Here is a 14,208-nt window from a genome sequence, read left to right as displayed (position 1 = left end):
TGAACGAATATATTTCACAAACTGTTACCATTTGAGAGATAGAATCATGGGTTTTTACTGTTTTTTACAAGTTTTGATAATTCAAAAACCACTAACCCCACATTTAATATATAGGTACGTAAGTATATTAAAAAGTGTTGAGAAATGAGAACAACTATAATGAAACAGAATAAAACTAAAAAAAATACGATTTGTTTTATTGAAAACATGAACAATGTCAATTGGTGAAAATATAAAATTAGCTTATGAGTTACAGTTTACAGTGTTATGCTTTGTCATATTCTGTTTCAGACTATTCGTAGTCCCCTGCAAGAGAGATTATTATAGGTTCTATTCCAATAATATGATCAAGCTCCCACATATTTTTCCCAATTTTCTGTCGGCAATTCAGACATTGATTAATGGAAAAGATTAGTCAGATTTGATAATGTATAATTTATGTTATTTCTTCTGACTTGTGAAGTCAATAGGATCAAGCTCACAATGATAGGGTGGTAGGCGAAATATTTCAACTCTTCGTTTTTTTGGTAATTTCCTCAACGGTATATTCTTCATTATTTTGTTTATGGATATTGGCAATGACTGAAAATTCTGCTTGTGTCATTGTAGGTATCCTTAAAGATTAATTCCTTAAAAATCACATTTTTTTTGTCGCAACACGTGTTTCGCCGTACAACCTCCTTGGGCATGTTCATACTTTCGACTCACGGTTCCGATTTTTTGAACTGTTCAATAAAGGACTCACAATAAAATGTTACTTGAATAGTTTATGTTTGAGTTTTCTTCGTATGCTTCAAAAATCTTGGTTCAATCAAGTTATTTATAGATGATGAATGGTAGAAGGTTTTTCTAAATCACATTGAACGTTTAGCTTTCGATTCCCTATTTAATAATCTGTATTTTCAGTCAGAAATGATATTCTTTGCACCTAAAATTTCATGACTCATAAAAGAAATGACTGCCTGCATACTATTTCTGGAGAGCTTATATCAATGTGTTGACATTAACAATATTTCTAATTCCTTTCAAAATCCCGAACATTTTTTGAATTTCAGAAAATGTTTCACTTTTCAACTCATCGCCAAAATACTTCAATGATATTTTTATGTTAATTGGACATCGAACCGTTAGGTTTTGTTATTTTGTTTCCAAATTCATAGTTTCATCAAATTTTACTATTTGCCATAATCAAATAAGAGATAATACATATCCAAATTATGTATTTAAAAAACACTTCATTGTGAGATTTTCACCAAACAGTTTTACAGAAATGTAACACGTGTTTCGCCATACAATGGCTTATTCGGGCATATCTTTACTGAAAAAAAAGTAAAGTACCTACAGTTTTACAAAAACGAAACACGTGTTCCGCCATGGCATGGATTCCTCGGGCGTGTCTTTACTGTAAGTGAAGTAAAGCACTTATAGTTTTACAATAACGAAACACGTGTTTTGCCATACAATGGCTTGTTCGGGCATATCTTAACTGTAATTAAAGTAGAGTATTCACAGTTTTACAAAAACGAAACACGTGTTCCGCCATGGAATGTATTCTTCTGGCGTGTCTTTACTGTAAGTGAAGTAACGTATAGTTTCACAATAAATAAACACGTGTTTTGCCATACAATGGCTAATTCGGGCATATCTTTACTGTAAGTAAAGTAAAGTACGTGTCTTTACTGTAAATAAATTAAAGTACGTGTTGCGGTTAGTTATAGTACGTTAGTTATAGATTTTCACCAAGTATCGGCCAATTCCATCATATATATATCCAAATTACAATTACAAATGGGAAACTTGCTCTAGATATTTCCATGATACTTTGAAATTTTACCAGGAATTCTATAGAGAGCATTTCAGAATTTGCTTTCACTTACACAAATAGGTAAATATGTTTAGATTCATTAGCTCCACTCTACTTTCAACAATCAGCATTTCGAAGTTATTGATTAAATGCCATTGAAACAAACATCAGGCGTATAAATAATTTTTCAAAATTTGATGAGGTGATAGAGCTAGTTAAAGAAGGATTAAAAGTAGGCAGAAAAGGATTAAAAAAGTAATTTTAATTGAAAAAGACTATATGGAGATTGGACACTTCCATATCAATGGTGGAAATAAATTCATTATCGATTTGAATGATGACAGTGATAGTGTAACGGAGAATATAAAATAGGAATTATCAGAAGCTTTCGAAGAAAGTTAGTGAAATGTTTGTTAAGCGATCGATTGTATATAAATAAATAATAATAATCTTTAATTATCCCAAGAAACAAGAATGTTTATAACAGGGATAACATTTGAAATAATGATTAAATGAATTATTTCAATATTGAATATCAGTTATATAAATAAATAAATGCAAACACTACATACATATACTACATAATATACATACATATTTACATATATACATACATACATATATGAATATATATATGAGTAGGTAGTTAGGTTAGGTCAGGTCACAAGTGAGTGGGTCTATTCGACCCTCCACCGCAACCCCCAAGGGTTTATTGTGGTTCACACCTGTTCGATTGCGAGTAAGTAGAGTAATCAGAAGTATTTTCAATCATCACTCTGTTATTTGAATCCCTTCTTTCCCACTCATCTATATAAACGAAATATATATATATATATATATATATATATATATATATATATAATATAATTATTGTGATTCTTATATAATCAGAATTGATTAATGAATAACAAAATTAGTTAGCTCCCTAACTATTTTGTTAAAGGGGAACTGCTGGAAGGTAGGGGCACTATATCGTTTACTTGTACTATATCCAAATTGTTTTCACATAAAAACAATAGTATCTAATAGTTAATGATCATTCATTCGATCATTCAATTTTTATACCTTGGAAAACTCCATTATTTCTTCATATAATTACATTATTCACACATAATTCGAAAGGAACAATAATTTCTTATAGCAATTACATTGGACATACGATTTCCATCAAGTACCGGGTGGGTTGGTCACACTGTGTGACAAAATTGAGAGAAGAAGAATATTGATAAACTCATATATTTAAACCATCTGAGATATGAGATTGAGTCAGTGTGTTCTTGGATTTTGCATTGTACCAATATAATTGGTAGTTGTGATATACCAATCTGGAAATTTTTATTTTACTCGCAAAAGTTAGTCATAGCCACCTATAAATCAAAATGATGAATTCAAGTCGGGATCGAAAACCAAATCATCATTCTGCCTCTCGCAGTCATCCTTATGCTAAGATAAATTTGCAGGAGAAGCAAAATTACATGGAAAATTCCGTTTTTCCTCAATGTAATTTAACAGATAAATATGAAAAACTTGCCAAAATTGGACAAGGAACTTTTGGGTAAACATTTTATCTTCACGAAAAATTGAACTAGGTACCTAATATTCACTTTTCTTACAGCGAAGTTTTCAAGGCAAGAGAAAAGAGTAACCCCAAAAAAATTGTGGCTATGAAGAAGGTTTTAATGGATAATGAGAAACAGGGAGTAAGTGACTGAATGACCTTATATTTTTTACCAATTCTCACCTCTATGCTTGCTTTCAGTTTCCAATTACAGCCCTTAGAGAAATTCGGATACTGCAGTTATTGAAACACCAAAATGTAGTAAACTTGATCGAAACCTGCAGAACAAAGCCTTCCCAATACAACAAATATCATTCAACTTTTTATCTGGTTTTTGATTTTTGCGAGCATGATCTAGCAGGCTTGTTATCCAATGTTAATGTTAAATTCAGTTTGGGTGAGATCAAGAAAGTTATGCAGCAACTTCTGAATGGACTTTACTTCATTCATAATAACAACATTTTGCATAGAGATATAAAATCTTCAAATATATTAATAACCAAGAATGGAGTTTTGAAACTTGCTGACTTTGGGCTAGCAAGAGCATTCAGTACCAGAAAAAATGAAGTACCAAATAGGTAAGGAAACGGTTTCATATTTTGACATTTATTTTTAGTGCAGTCTATTATTTGTGATAAAGTCAACCAGGCTGTTGCACCAAATGTGCATAACTACGGCTGTTTTCAAAATATAAGTGATTTATTTATGGAAGATGAAATTTATATTCAGGTCATAAGTAATTTTAGAATCTTTTTCACTCTATTCAAAAAAATGTTATTCTCTATTCAGTACAGACATTTTACTCAGTTATTATTAAGCTACCCAATCAAGTATGTGAAAAAGTCATTAGAATAGAAATCTGAAATATATTCGTTCAAAATGTTTTACATTTACTTTCTCGGGATAAAATCGAAAAATAATTATGCTCTTCAACTTCTCTATGATTTAGTATAAGAGAAGTATTCTTTACATTTTAGGTAATCCATGAAAATGTCCAGTTTAATTGTTTTCAGAAATATTGGTCTAAGGGGATGGTTACTCAAAATAACTTAAAATTCTATACATTTAAAGTTAACCTCTCTGAAAAATTATAATTTACATTGGAGGTCCAGAAACAAATGGAGTTTATATAATTTTGATATGCTGATAGTATTCAGTAAGTTAATGTAATGATTTCAAATCAAATGAATAGAATGTACACTTATTCAGGTACTATTGAAAATAAAATGAAAATGAATTCAATTGAGAACGCTAAAACAATAATTTTTTCGATATATATTCAGTTGACTTAGATGAATCAGAAGGGATGTAAAATAAATTCAGCATTAATGGCGAACCTAACCTAACATCAATATAAGTTTATATTTTGGGATGAACAATAAGAGATATTTCAAATTGAATACAAAGAGTAAATAGTACAATTGAAATTCAAAGAAATAAAATAATCATGATGGAAAAATACTAAAAAAGGGAAATAAGAAAAAGATATCAAACTGAATTTTCTCATGACTATTCGATTGTTAGTATCCACAATTGTTTTCAGATGATAACTGAACTATTCACGATAATGCATACTATCTAAAGGTCATTTGTGCAATTTCACCATTATACTGTATAGCATATGTTTCAGATTAGACAAAAAGCATAATGTCAATGCAATTGACAAAACTGCCTAGAAATTACTCACATTTATATGCCGTAAGTACAAAATGTCATAATCACCTGTTGGTGTTCTGTAAATACTGTAAATTATTTTTATAAAGTTGTGGCCCAACAAAAAGTGGCCTAAAAAGTGAATATAATCATTATTCCAAACAATACATCAATTTCTACATCTGTAAATTACTCCACGACACACATTTCAGGTACACAAATCGGGTTGTTACTTTATGGTATCGACCGCCAGAACTTCTTCTTGGAGAGCGAAATTATGGTCCACCAGTTGATTTGTGGGGTGCCGGTTGTATCATGGCTGAAATGTGGACACGTATTCCAATAATGCAAGGAAATAGTGAGCAGCATCAGCTTGCTGTGATATCCCACCTTTGTGGTTCAATTACTCCACAAGTATGGCCTGGAGTGGAAAATCTGGAGCTGTTCAACAAAATGAAGTTGCCTCAGAAGCAAAAGAGGAAAGTGAGTGTATTTGAATTTTTTTATCACGTCCTATTTGTTTTGAAAGTAGTGTCAGTACAGTCTTTTGTAATTCAATAGATATTTTATAAATATGTGAATATTACATCAGCAATAGCTGATGACGAATTTGGAGAAGGTATTTTAGTTAATCCTAATCTAATTGCAATAGAATCTGTTCAAATTTTGGTTTCTATTGAATAACTGCATGTATTTATTGTTTTCTTTCTCCAAGTCCGTGATTATGTTCTTGTTTTTCGTTAGAAACCATTCATTTTGAAACAAAATGTGAGTTAAGTCATTCGAAAACACATTTTGAAGTAGGGAATTTGCGTTTACTTACAATTGAATATAATTGAAACACACAATACTCACCTAACAGAAAATATCGCATGATTGACGCTTCTCATCAAGCAATTTATCTAAATAAATTCAGTATATTTTCATGATTCGATCAGACCTCTACTTCACAAGCCTCACACATCAAACCAGGCTACCATGGTTAGATCCATTGTGATGCTTCTTGGTTGTAAGAGCTCATTGTCTAACTTATCTGGTTCCTCTTCCTCGCATCTTGTGTGTCTCAGCCTTGCTATCACTTCGCATTCACAGAGCACATGCAGTGCGGTTTCTTTCTCCTTTTGACAGAACCTGTATTGGGTTTTTTCTATCAGACCCATATTGCTCATATGTTTCTTGAGTCCGCTATGCCCCGTTAGTAGACTCACCTTAGACCAACCTTACGGTTATGGTTTAGCAGGTCTTTTGTGGATCTGAGAGATGGTTTCTTCATGAACTTTTTTCGCCTGCCTCATTCCTGGGAGCTTATTCCACCAATCTATCGATTTGGCTTGCATCCATGAATTTATAGATGTCTTTATACATGCTTTCGCTACCCCACAGAAGGGTTCTGGGCCGATCATAGCCTTGTATGGGCCTCCACGAGCTAGAACATCGGCCTCGTCACTGCCCTTGTGATCCCCATGTCCGGGTTGGGGATCCAAGCAGTCTTGAGAAGACTTGAAAGGAGCTGAGCATCTTAATTGCCGCCTCGCTGTCGAAAAAAATTGCAATGGTTTTCTTTGTGACCTTCTGCCTGTTTATTTCCCCTATACAGTGTTCGATGGCCGCTACTTTTTCAACTTTGCTCTGCCTCCGTATATACCGTCTCCCACTCCTTCTTGGGTATGTTTTGCTACTTGGTATGATTTTGAAATCTTTTTGAACATTGTACTGCGGAACTGTGTTATCCACGGGCTTTCTAGTATTGGATCTGCCTTCAGTTCATTGTACAGTTTCAAGTATTCTGCACCGTGTGACTGGCTGATTGGAGTTCGCCCCTGCATTAGCCTGTGTCACCTGTCGAGCTTCTCTTTATATGTAAATATACAATGGTGGTGGAATTTCGAGTTGGACCTCAAGTGCTGCAGTTGGGGCCGTTTTCATAGCTCCCGCGACAGTTAGACACGCCAGCCTTTGTATGCCGCCTAATAGCCCGCCGTCTGAAGACTTTATCCAGCACGGTTTCAGTCTGTCGACAAATCTGTGCGTTAATGGTTGAGTACGGGCCAGACACGCTACGGTCTTATCATGCTCACCAAATCACTACACCGTATGTTATCATAGGTCTCACTACCCTTGTATATAACCAGAGTGTCATTTTTGGATCCAGCCCCCAGTTTTTCCTCCACATTCTTCTGCAGATTACCAGGGCCGTCCTGGCCCTGCTGTTTTTGGATGTGGAGGTTCCACGTGAGCCTGTGATCGAAAGTCACACCTAAATATTTGACTTCCGTGGCGAAAAAGATCTCCACTTAATTGAGTATTGGTGGTTTTAGTCCTGTTATCAGTATTTTTCTTGTGAACGCGACGATAGTGTTATTTTGGGCATTCACTGAGAGGTTCTCATGCTCGCACCATCTGATAACGATGTTCAAGGCTCTTTGCATGGTTATTTATTCAAGAAGTACAATAGGTTGATGATATTTCGACTTCTGAGGATTGTCGTTCGTAGGGGTGCGACAGCTAGTTAACGGAAAAACAGATTTTTTTTCAAACAGATGTCCAACGAAACTGCGTTTAAGGAAAGTAACATTGATAATAAAAGCAGAAGACTGTACAGTGTCATGAATTTATGCCAAAACTTGGTTGTGTAAGGTTCACTATTCTACAAGCCAGGTTTGAGTTTTTTGTTAATCCCATATATAACCTGTTGAAAATTTTTACCTTATTCATAAATTAGACTTTTCCAGATGTAACTTTTTCTAATTTATTTCTTCAGGTGACAGAACGTCTCACATCATACTTGAAGGATCCACATGCCTGTGATCTACTCGATAAGCTCTTAGTACTCGATCCTTCCAAACGTTATGACGCGGACACGGCCCTCAATCACGATTTCTTCTGGACTGATCCCATGCCCTGCGATTTAGGTGAAATGCTGGCCAACCAAACGCAGAGTATGTTTGAATTTTCAGCCCCTGCAAGTCGTGCAACGCAAATGAAGCAGCATTCGATACCTAAGCCATCTACATCTACTATTCAAGACAGTGGATATCAGGATAGAGTTTTCTAGTAGAAAGTTGGTGTTATGTTATGTGACGTTGTAAAATTGTATGGGGAAAGACTGGACTGTTAGTTGCATTTTTCGGAGGTTATCCAAAATGTAATCCTACTTAGTTGTATTCCATTATCGAAAATCCCATTGAATGAATGTGAAAATGAAACCAATATGAACAAAGAAGCAGTGCAATTTTTTCTTGAAATTGATTGGGCAAAAATTTGAAACTCATGACATGGCTGTGAAGTACCCTTTTATTGGGGTAAACGGTTATAGTTTAATGTATATCTACTTTGTATTCACTTAGGATATTGTTATAGATATTTTTATAAATTTTGATATTGAGTTGTTGGCTTTTTATAATCATCCAAGTTTCTAACACATCTCATTCAAGTTTGTAGTGATTGTATTTCATATTTTATTCACCTCAAAAGTAGAACATGTAATGTATTGAACAAAACATTATATATATATATATATATATATATATATATATATATATATATATATATATATATATATATATGTGTGTGTGTGTGTGTGTGTTTGTGTTGGGTGTTGTTCCTGTGTTCCCGTTGTTTGCTGTTCGTGAGTTCCCGTTCATATTTCAATATTCCTGAAGTTCCTATCCAAACTAATATCAGTTCATTTTGATTAACAAAGTTCATGGCACACCTGTCACTTCAAGGAAAAATTGAAATCGTTTCAATTTTTGGTGAAGGTGTGAGGTCTTATTGTGCAGCGGCCGCTGAATTCAATAGAGACACCCGCTAGAGGTAGCTGTAAACCCTGAAACTGTCCATATATAATATATTCTTGAGTACCGGCCATGTAACAAAGGACAGAAAAACAGTAAAACAAAATATTGGAGGTGATACCATATTGGCGGCTTATCAAGCTGGTCCTAGAATTAGTTTGAGAAACGTATCGCTTCGACTCAATATGAACCGCAGTAAAATATGGAGGTGTTTGAAAAGACATAAAATGCATGCGTTCAAACCCAAATTTCTACATACCTTGCACGAAGGAGATGAAATCCGCCGTATGGATGCAGGGAAATTATCTCAGTGACAGGCATTTTTTGAAGTATATCTTTACTTTTACCACGAATGGTTTGTATTTTCCCAGAACATGGGATTTTGGACTGAACAAAATCCAAATTGTGTGGTGAATTTTACAGACCAACTATTTCAGAAAATTAATGAGTGTGGTATTCTGAACGAAAATATTATCAGGTGTATACTGAGGTGTTTCCATGAGAAGTGAGACAAATTCAGATTTTTCAGGACTGAAATTTTTTCAGGAAAAAAGTGTATTTGTAGTTTGTTTCAGTGGCCATAGACACGTGTTTCGGGCTTTTGGCCCATCATCAGTATGGTGAAGTGTGAGGATGGGCAACACTTGGCTACCAAAAGAAAGAAATACAAATGCACGGAGCCACCAGCAGGAGCCAGCCGCACATTTGTGCGGCTAGATCTTATGTTTACAAGAAAACTATCAAAATCACCACGGAGGCAGCTATAGCTACCTGCGTGACATCCGGGTCCAGGAAATAATACACATATGAAAGTTATTGAGTATCTTGTTATAGATGCAGAAGTTTATAATAAACACGTGTTTTGGGCTTTTGGCCCATCATCAGTATGGTGCAGCCAAGTGTGAGGATGGGCAACTCTTGGTTACCAAAGAAAGAAATACAATGCACGGAGCTAAGAAGATTATCATTTTTTTCCTAACCAAATCCCAAAAAAACCACTCTTCTTTCTCTCCAAACAATATGAAAAAGAAGTGTTATTGAGTGTCTGCGATCAAATTCAAAAGGAGAAGATGAGTTGGAACAGCATTCAGGAAAATTGATGGCAAACCGCGAAAACGTGTTTCTGGCAATTGGCCTTATTAGCGCGGTGTAGCCAAATGCAAAGATGGACAACACTTGGTTGTCGAAAACGGGAAGACAGCACAAACGCACGTAATCAAAAACAGGAGACTACCGCATATTCCTGATTCTAGTTAGGAGACCTAGAATTCCTAGTATATCCTAACATTACCAGGGATGCAGCTACAGCTACTGGCTCCTGTTGTTGACTCCGCTCGTTTGTGCTATCTTTCCGTTTTCGACAACCAAGTGTTTCCCATCTTTGCACTTGGCTACACCGCGCTGATGAGGCCAACATCGCGGTTTGCCATCAATTTTTCTTGATGAATGCTGTTCCAACTAATCATTCCTATTCAGTCATATATATATGACATGCTAAAGGTTGCCCCTTTCCTCTCATGCAGACCTAAAACTTTTTAGGGACGTGTGGCGGATACCCGTGTGGCGAAGCTGGGTTAGTTGTTGTTTTTCCAGCTAACCATTTAGTGCGACTCCGGTTTAAGCGACCAACCCCTTATAGCGTCCGTTTTTCATGATACATCCGGTTAGAACGTCGCGCAATGTTTTGTTTACACAATCTGCGCACCAATACTTCGGCGCACTCCCTCTTCTTAGGTACCTCTATTGCAAGGTACTACTAACAGGTAGTATTCTTAGGAACCTCTATTGATAGGTACTACTAACAAATATGAAGTATGAAGTCTTTGTCACTTGTTGTAAGTCCATAAAGTTCACGACAAAATAAATTCTGTGAAGCGAAAGTATGTATATAAGTTCCAGCAGCTTCACTGCATTAACCTTTCTCGATTTCATATCATTTCTAGAAACATGTGGATTCGTTTTCCGATGGCATTTCAGGTTAGCTTCCCAAATTTCTGCCACCGCAGTTGTCGGTTGATTGGTCAAACCACCAACACTGACATAAAAACTTGGCAAGTTGACCTGGTTGTCACACCAATACGTGGTTTCACTTATGTATCGCTTGCGTTTACGCAGTTATTTCTATGTTACCTGTTCGGTAGTAAGAATTTCGTACAGCATTATGAATTCGCGACATCATTGTTTTCATAACATTATCATCCAAGTTAGTCTGAACAAACACATTGAGCGTTTCCGCAGCCTTCGGAGCTTCAGACATACTCAATGTTGGATAAATCTCTTCTGGTGCGGCATCATCACCGTCATTATTTTTGCTATTCGCGTCGATGGCGTTTTTATGAAAATGTGATTTCAAAGCTCGAACAATCCCTTGGTCCATGGGTTGCAACACTGATATCGTGTTTGGAGGCAAAAACACCAGCGTTATGCTTTTCAAGTCTGTGATATGGGGTGTGCTCTTGTAGCAGAGGTCCATTAAGGGGTATTCTCCGGTCGCGCTGAAGCTTGAACCACTGTAACAATGCCTTGTCCAACTGCTCATGAGTAGAAGTCCTTACACGTTTGCATTTTAAAACATTGGCATTGAACAGCGATTCGATCTTATCTTTATTCTTTTTAATTGTGGATATTGTAGAATGGGATACGCCAAACTCCTTTGCGAGGGCTGCATTTGATTCACCGGCTTCTAATCGGTGTAATATTGCACTTTTTTTCTTCAATTGCAAAATACTTTCGCTTCACAGAATTCATTTTGTCGAACTTCATGGACTTACAACAAGTGACAAAGACTTCATACTGGAACCTCTGGCATACAATAAATCTATTAATATCTGTTAGTAGTACCTCAATAGAGGTTCCTAAGAATACTACCTGTTAGTAGTACCTATCAATAGATGTTCCTAAGACTACTACCTATTAGTAGTACCTTGCAATAGAGGTACCTAAGAAGAGAGAGTGCGCCGAAGTATTGGTGCGCAGATTGTGTAAACAAAACATTGCGCGACGTTCTAACCGGATATAGTATCATGAAACACGGTCGCTATAAGCGGTTGGTCGCTTAAACCGGAGTCGCAATATACTAAAACCAATAATGATTGAGAGTAGAAGTAAGCCCAGTTGACAGCAAATCGGGGGCGTGCTTATTAATTTTTGAGAGGGTTAAGAATGAAAGAAAAATTCTTAGTACAATTAGTTAAAATATTCATACACATTTTTTATTTATTTCATTAAAACTTTGCAATATCGTAATTTACCTAATCGTTGTAGTCATTAGGTGGTCCTTATGAAAACGGAGTAATAATCGTGGTAATCATAGTAGGTACCAAATAAATTAACAATATTATTAAAAAACACAATATATATATATATATATATATATATATATATATATATATATATATATATATATATATATATATATATATATATATATATATATAACTTTTTTTCACTATTGGGTTGCAGCAATTGATAAGTGAACTCTTTATAACTATTCTCAAGCTTTCGAGTAACTTAAACTCATCGTCAGGAGTACTAGAAAATACAAATTACAAATTTTTGATAATAGAATATAATATAAATGTACAAATTTTCGTCTAATCTTCAACCTCAGATTCGTCACTGTTGCTACCGCTATCATCAAAGTGAATTATGATTGGTTCAATATTGTGTTCAATACGGTTGTCTACGTCCCACATTTTTTGCTCCTCTTTTAAAACATGCTGCATGCATTTCTTCCAGTCTTCTGCAGAAACAGTTCGAATAGCTTCTTGTAGGTGATGTTGCACGTCCACTAATTTGAATGTTCTGTTTTCTTGTGCCACATATCCTTTTACTTGCGCCCAGATTAATTCTATTAGGTTTAATTCGCAGTGGTATGGTGGTAACCTTAAAACTGTAATTCCACGACTTAACGCCATTTCATCCACTGCGAATTTTTTATATTTGTCAGTGTGTAATTTTGTTAGCTGAAGTAGTTCTGCCTTTAAACTATCTTTGTTGTATTGGATGTTCTTATTAATTAACCATTCTTGAATTGCTGCTTTTTTCCATGATTGTTTCGGTAATGGTTCTAAATGTCGACTATGGTATGGGGCATTGTCCATGACGATGAGAGACCCAGGTCCCACAAGTTGAATGATGTCTTCAAACCATTTTTCAAACACCTCCGCATTCATCTCTTCATGATAGTCGCCTGTTTTCTCAGATTTAAATATTAATTCACCATTTGGTAAAAATCCACTGTCGCTTCCTATATGCTTAACTATCAGACGACTTCCTTTTCCAGATGGCTGTTTTAACCCAACTGACAAACCTTCAATAAAGGCTTGTCGTGCACTTGTTATATTACCATCCTGCCATACTTTTTTGACCGTATGTCCTTGGTTAACCCATGTCTCGTCCATGAAGTACACTTTTTTTTGAGCTTCCGAAATTCGTCAATTTTTCTTAGATAGTTTCTTCTCCATGCTATTATTTCTTGACGTTCAATGAGAATGCTTTTCCTGTCAACTTTTCCGTACGTAAATTTCATTTCGTGTACAAGTTTCCTAAAAGTTTCTTTACCCATTTTTGGGACCAATTCATGATCGCTAAGTGCCTCCAGAACTATTTGTAGTGTGGGCAGCTCATTTCTGAAAAAGAAACTGAATAGTTCTGCGTATACTGGTTTTGGCTTCTTCATCAACTGTGATTTTTTTTCGTCCGCTACTAGTTTTTGGCGTTTGTACGTCCCCATGAATTTCTGCTTCTCTTAGTATTTTGTAAATCGATGATTTTGGTACACCAGTATAATCAGAGCACATATCAACTAATTTATCTTTTGTAATTGTGGAACTTAATGATGTAGAAATCCCCGGTTGGTTATTCGGAGGTACACACGTAGAATTACAGCACATATGCACAAAGTCATCTTTTGGTGGCTGATGATCTCTTTCAAGACAGTGAAATACTCGCAGTACAATTTGTTTTTCTCTTACTGGCCGAGACTCCGACCGTTTTACCTTTTATGACGTGGAAGGCCCGACCATTTTAGATTAGTTTGAGAACGGTGTAGAAATATAATTATGTAACGCTTAAACACTTATTAGCACTATTATTTTCACCAATTGTTATCACAACACGTCGATTGCTGACTAACTTAACTGTAAAACGTACAATTCACGCTGTATAATTCACAAACCAATGATACGCTCATGGCTGCAAGTACATTAGTGAGGACTGCAACGATGAGATGGAAGTTACGGTAAAGTGACAAAGACAAAAATATCGTTGCGTACAGCGTTGCCACTAGTTGTAATACATATCTAACACTATACAGAAAATAATGAATTTTAACTGATCAGTAATCAGGAAATGTATAAGTATTACTCATTACAAGCTCATTACTGATTTTTGTC

The 14,208-nt window shown here is 35.4% G+C and overlaps 1 protein-coding gene across 1 annotated transcript; it reads left to right on the top strand.

The window, feature by feature from the left end:
• The first annotated feature begins 3,597 nt into the window (after positions 1 to 3,597).
• Positions 3,598 to 8,338, top strand: LOC111509370 (cyclin-dependent kinase 9-like). The gene is made up of 3 exons (XM_023165096.2): positions 3,598 to 3,940; positions 5,228 to 5,498; positions 7,777 to 8,338. Exons 1-3 carry the CDS (start codon positions 3,777 to 3,779, stop codon positions 8,068 to 8,070), a joined length of 729 nt encoding a protein of 242 aa, XP_023020864.2. The 5' UTR covers positions 3,598 to 3,776; the 3' UTR covers positions 8,071 to 8,338.
• The last annotated feature ends 5,870 nt before the right edge of the window (positions 8,339 to 14,208 follow it).

The sequence above is a fragment of the Leptinotarsa decemlineata genome, unplaced genomic scaffold (genome assembly GCF_025532065.1).
Source record: "Leptinotarsa decemlineata unplaced genomic scaffold, Ldec_3_MD MMD2_tig00000251_RagTag_RagTag, whole genome shotgun sequence".
In the NCBI taxonomy this organism is placed as follows: domain Eukaryota; kingdom Metazoa; phylum Arthropoda; class Insecta; order Coleoptera; family Chrysomelidae; genus Leptinotarsa; species Leptinotarsa decemlineata.
This window is presented reverse-complemented; position numbering and strand designations above follow the sequence as displayed.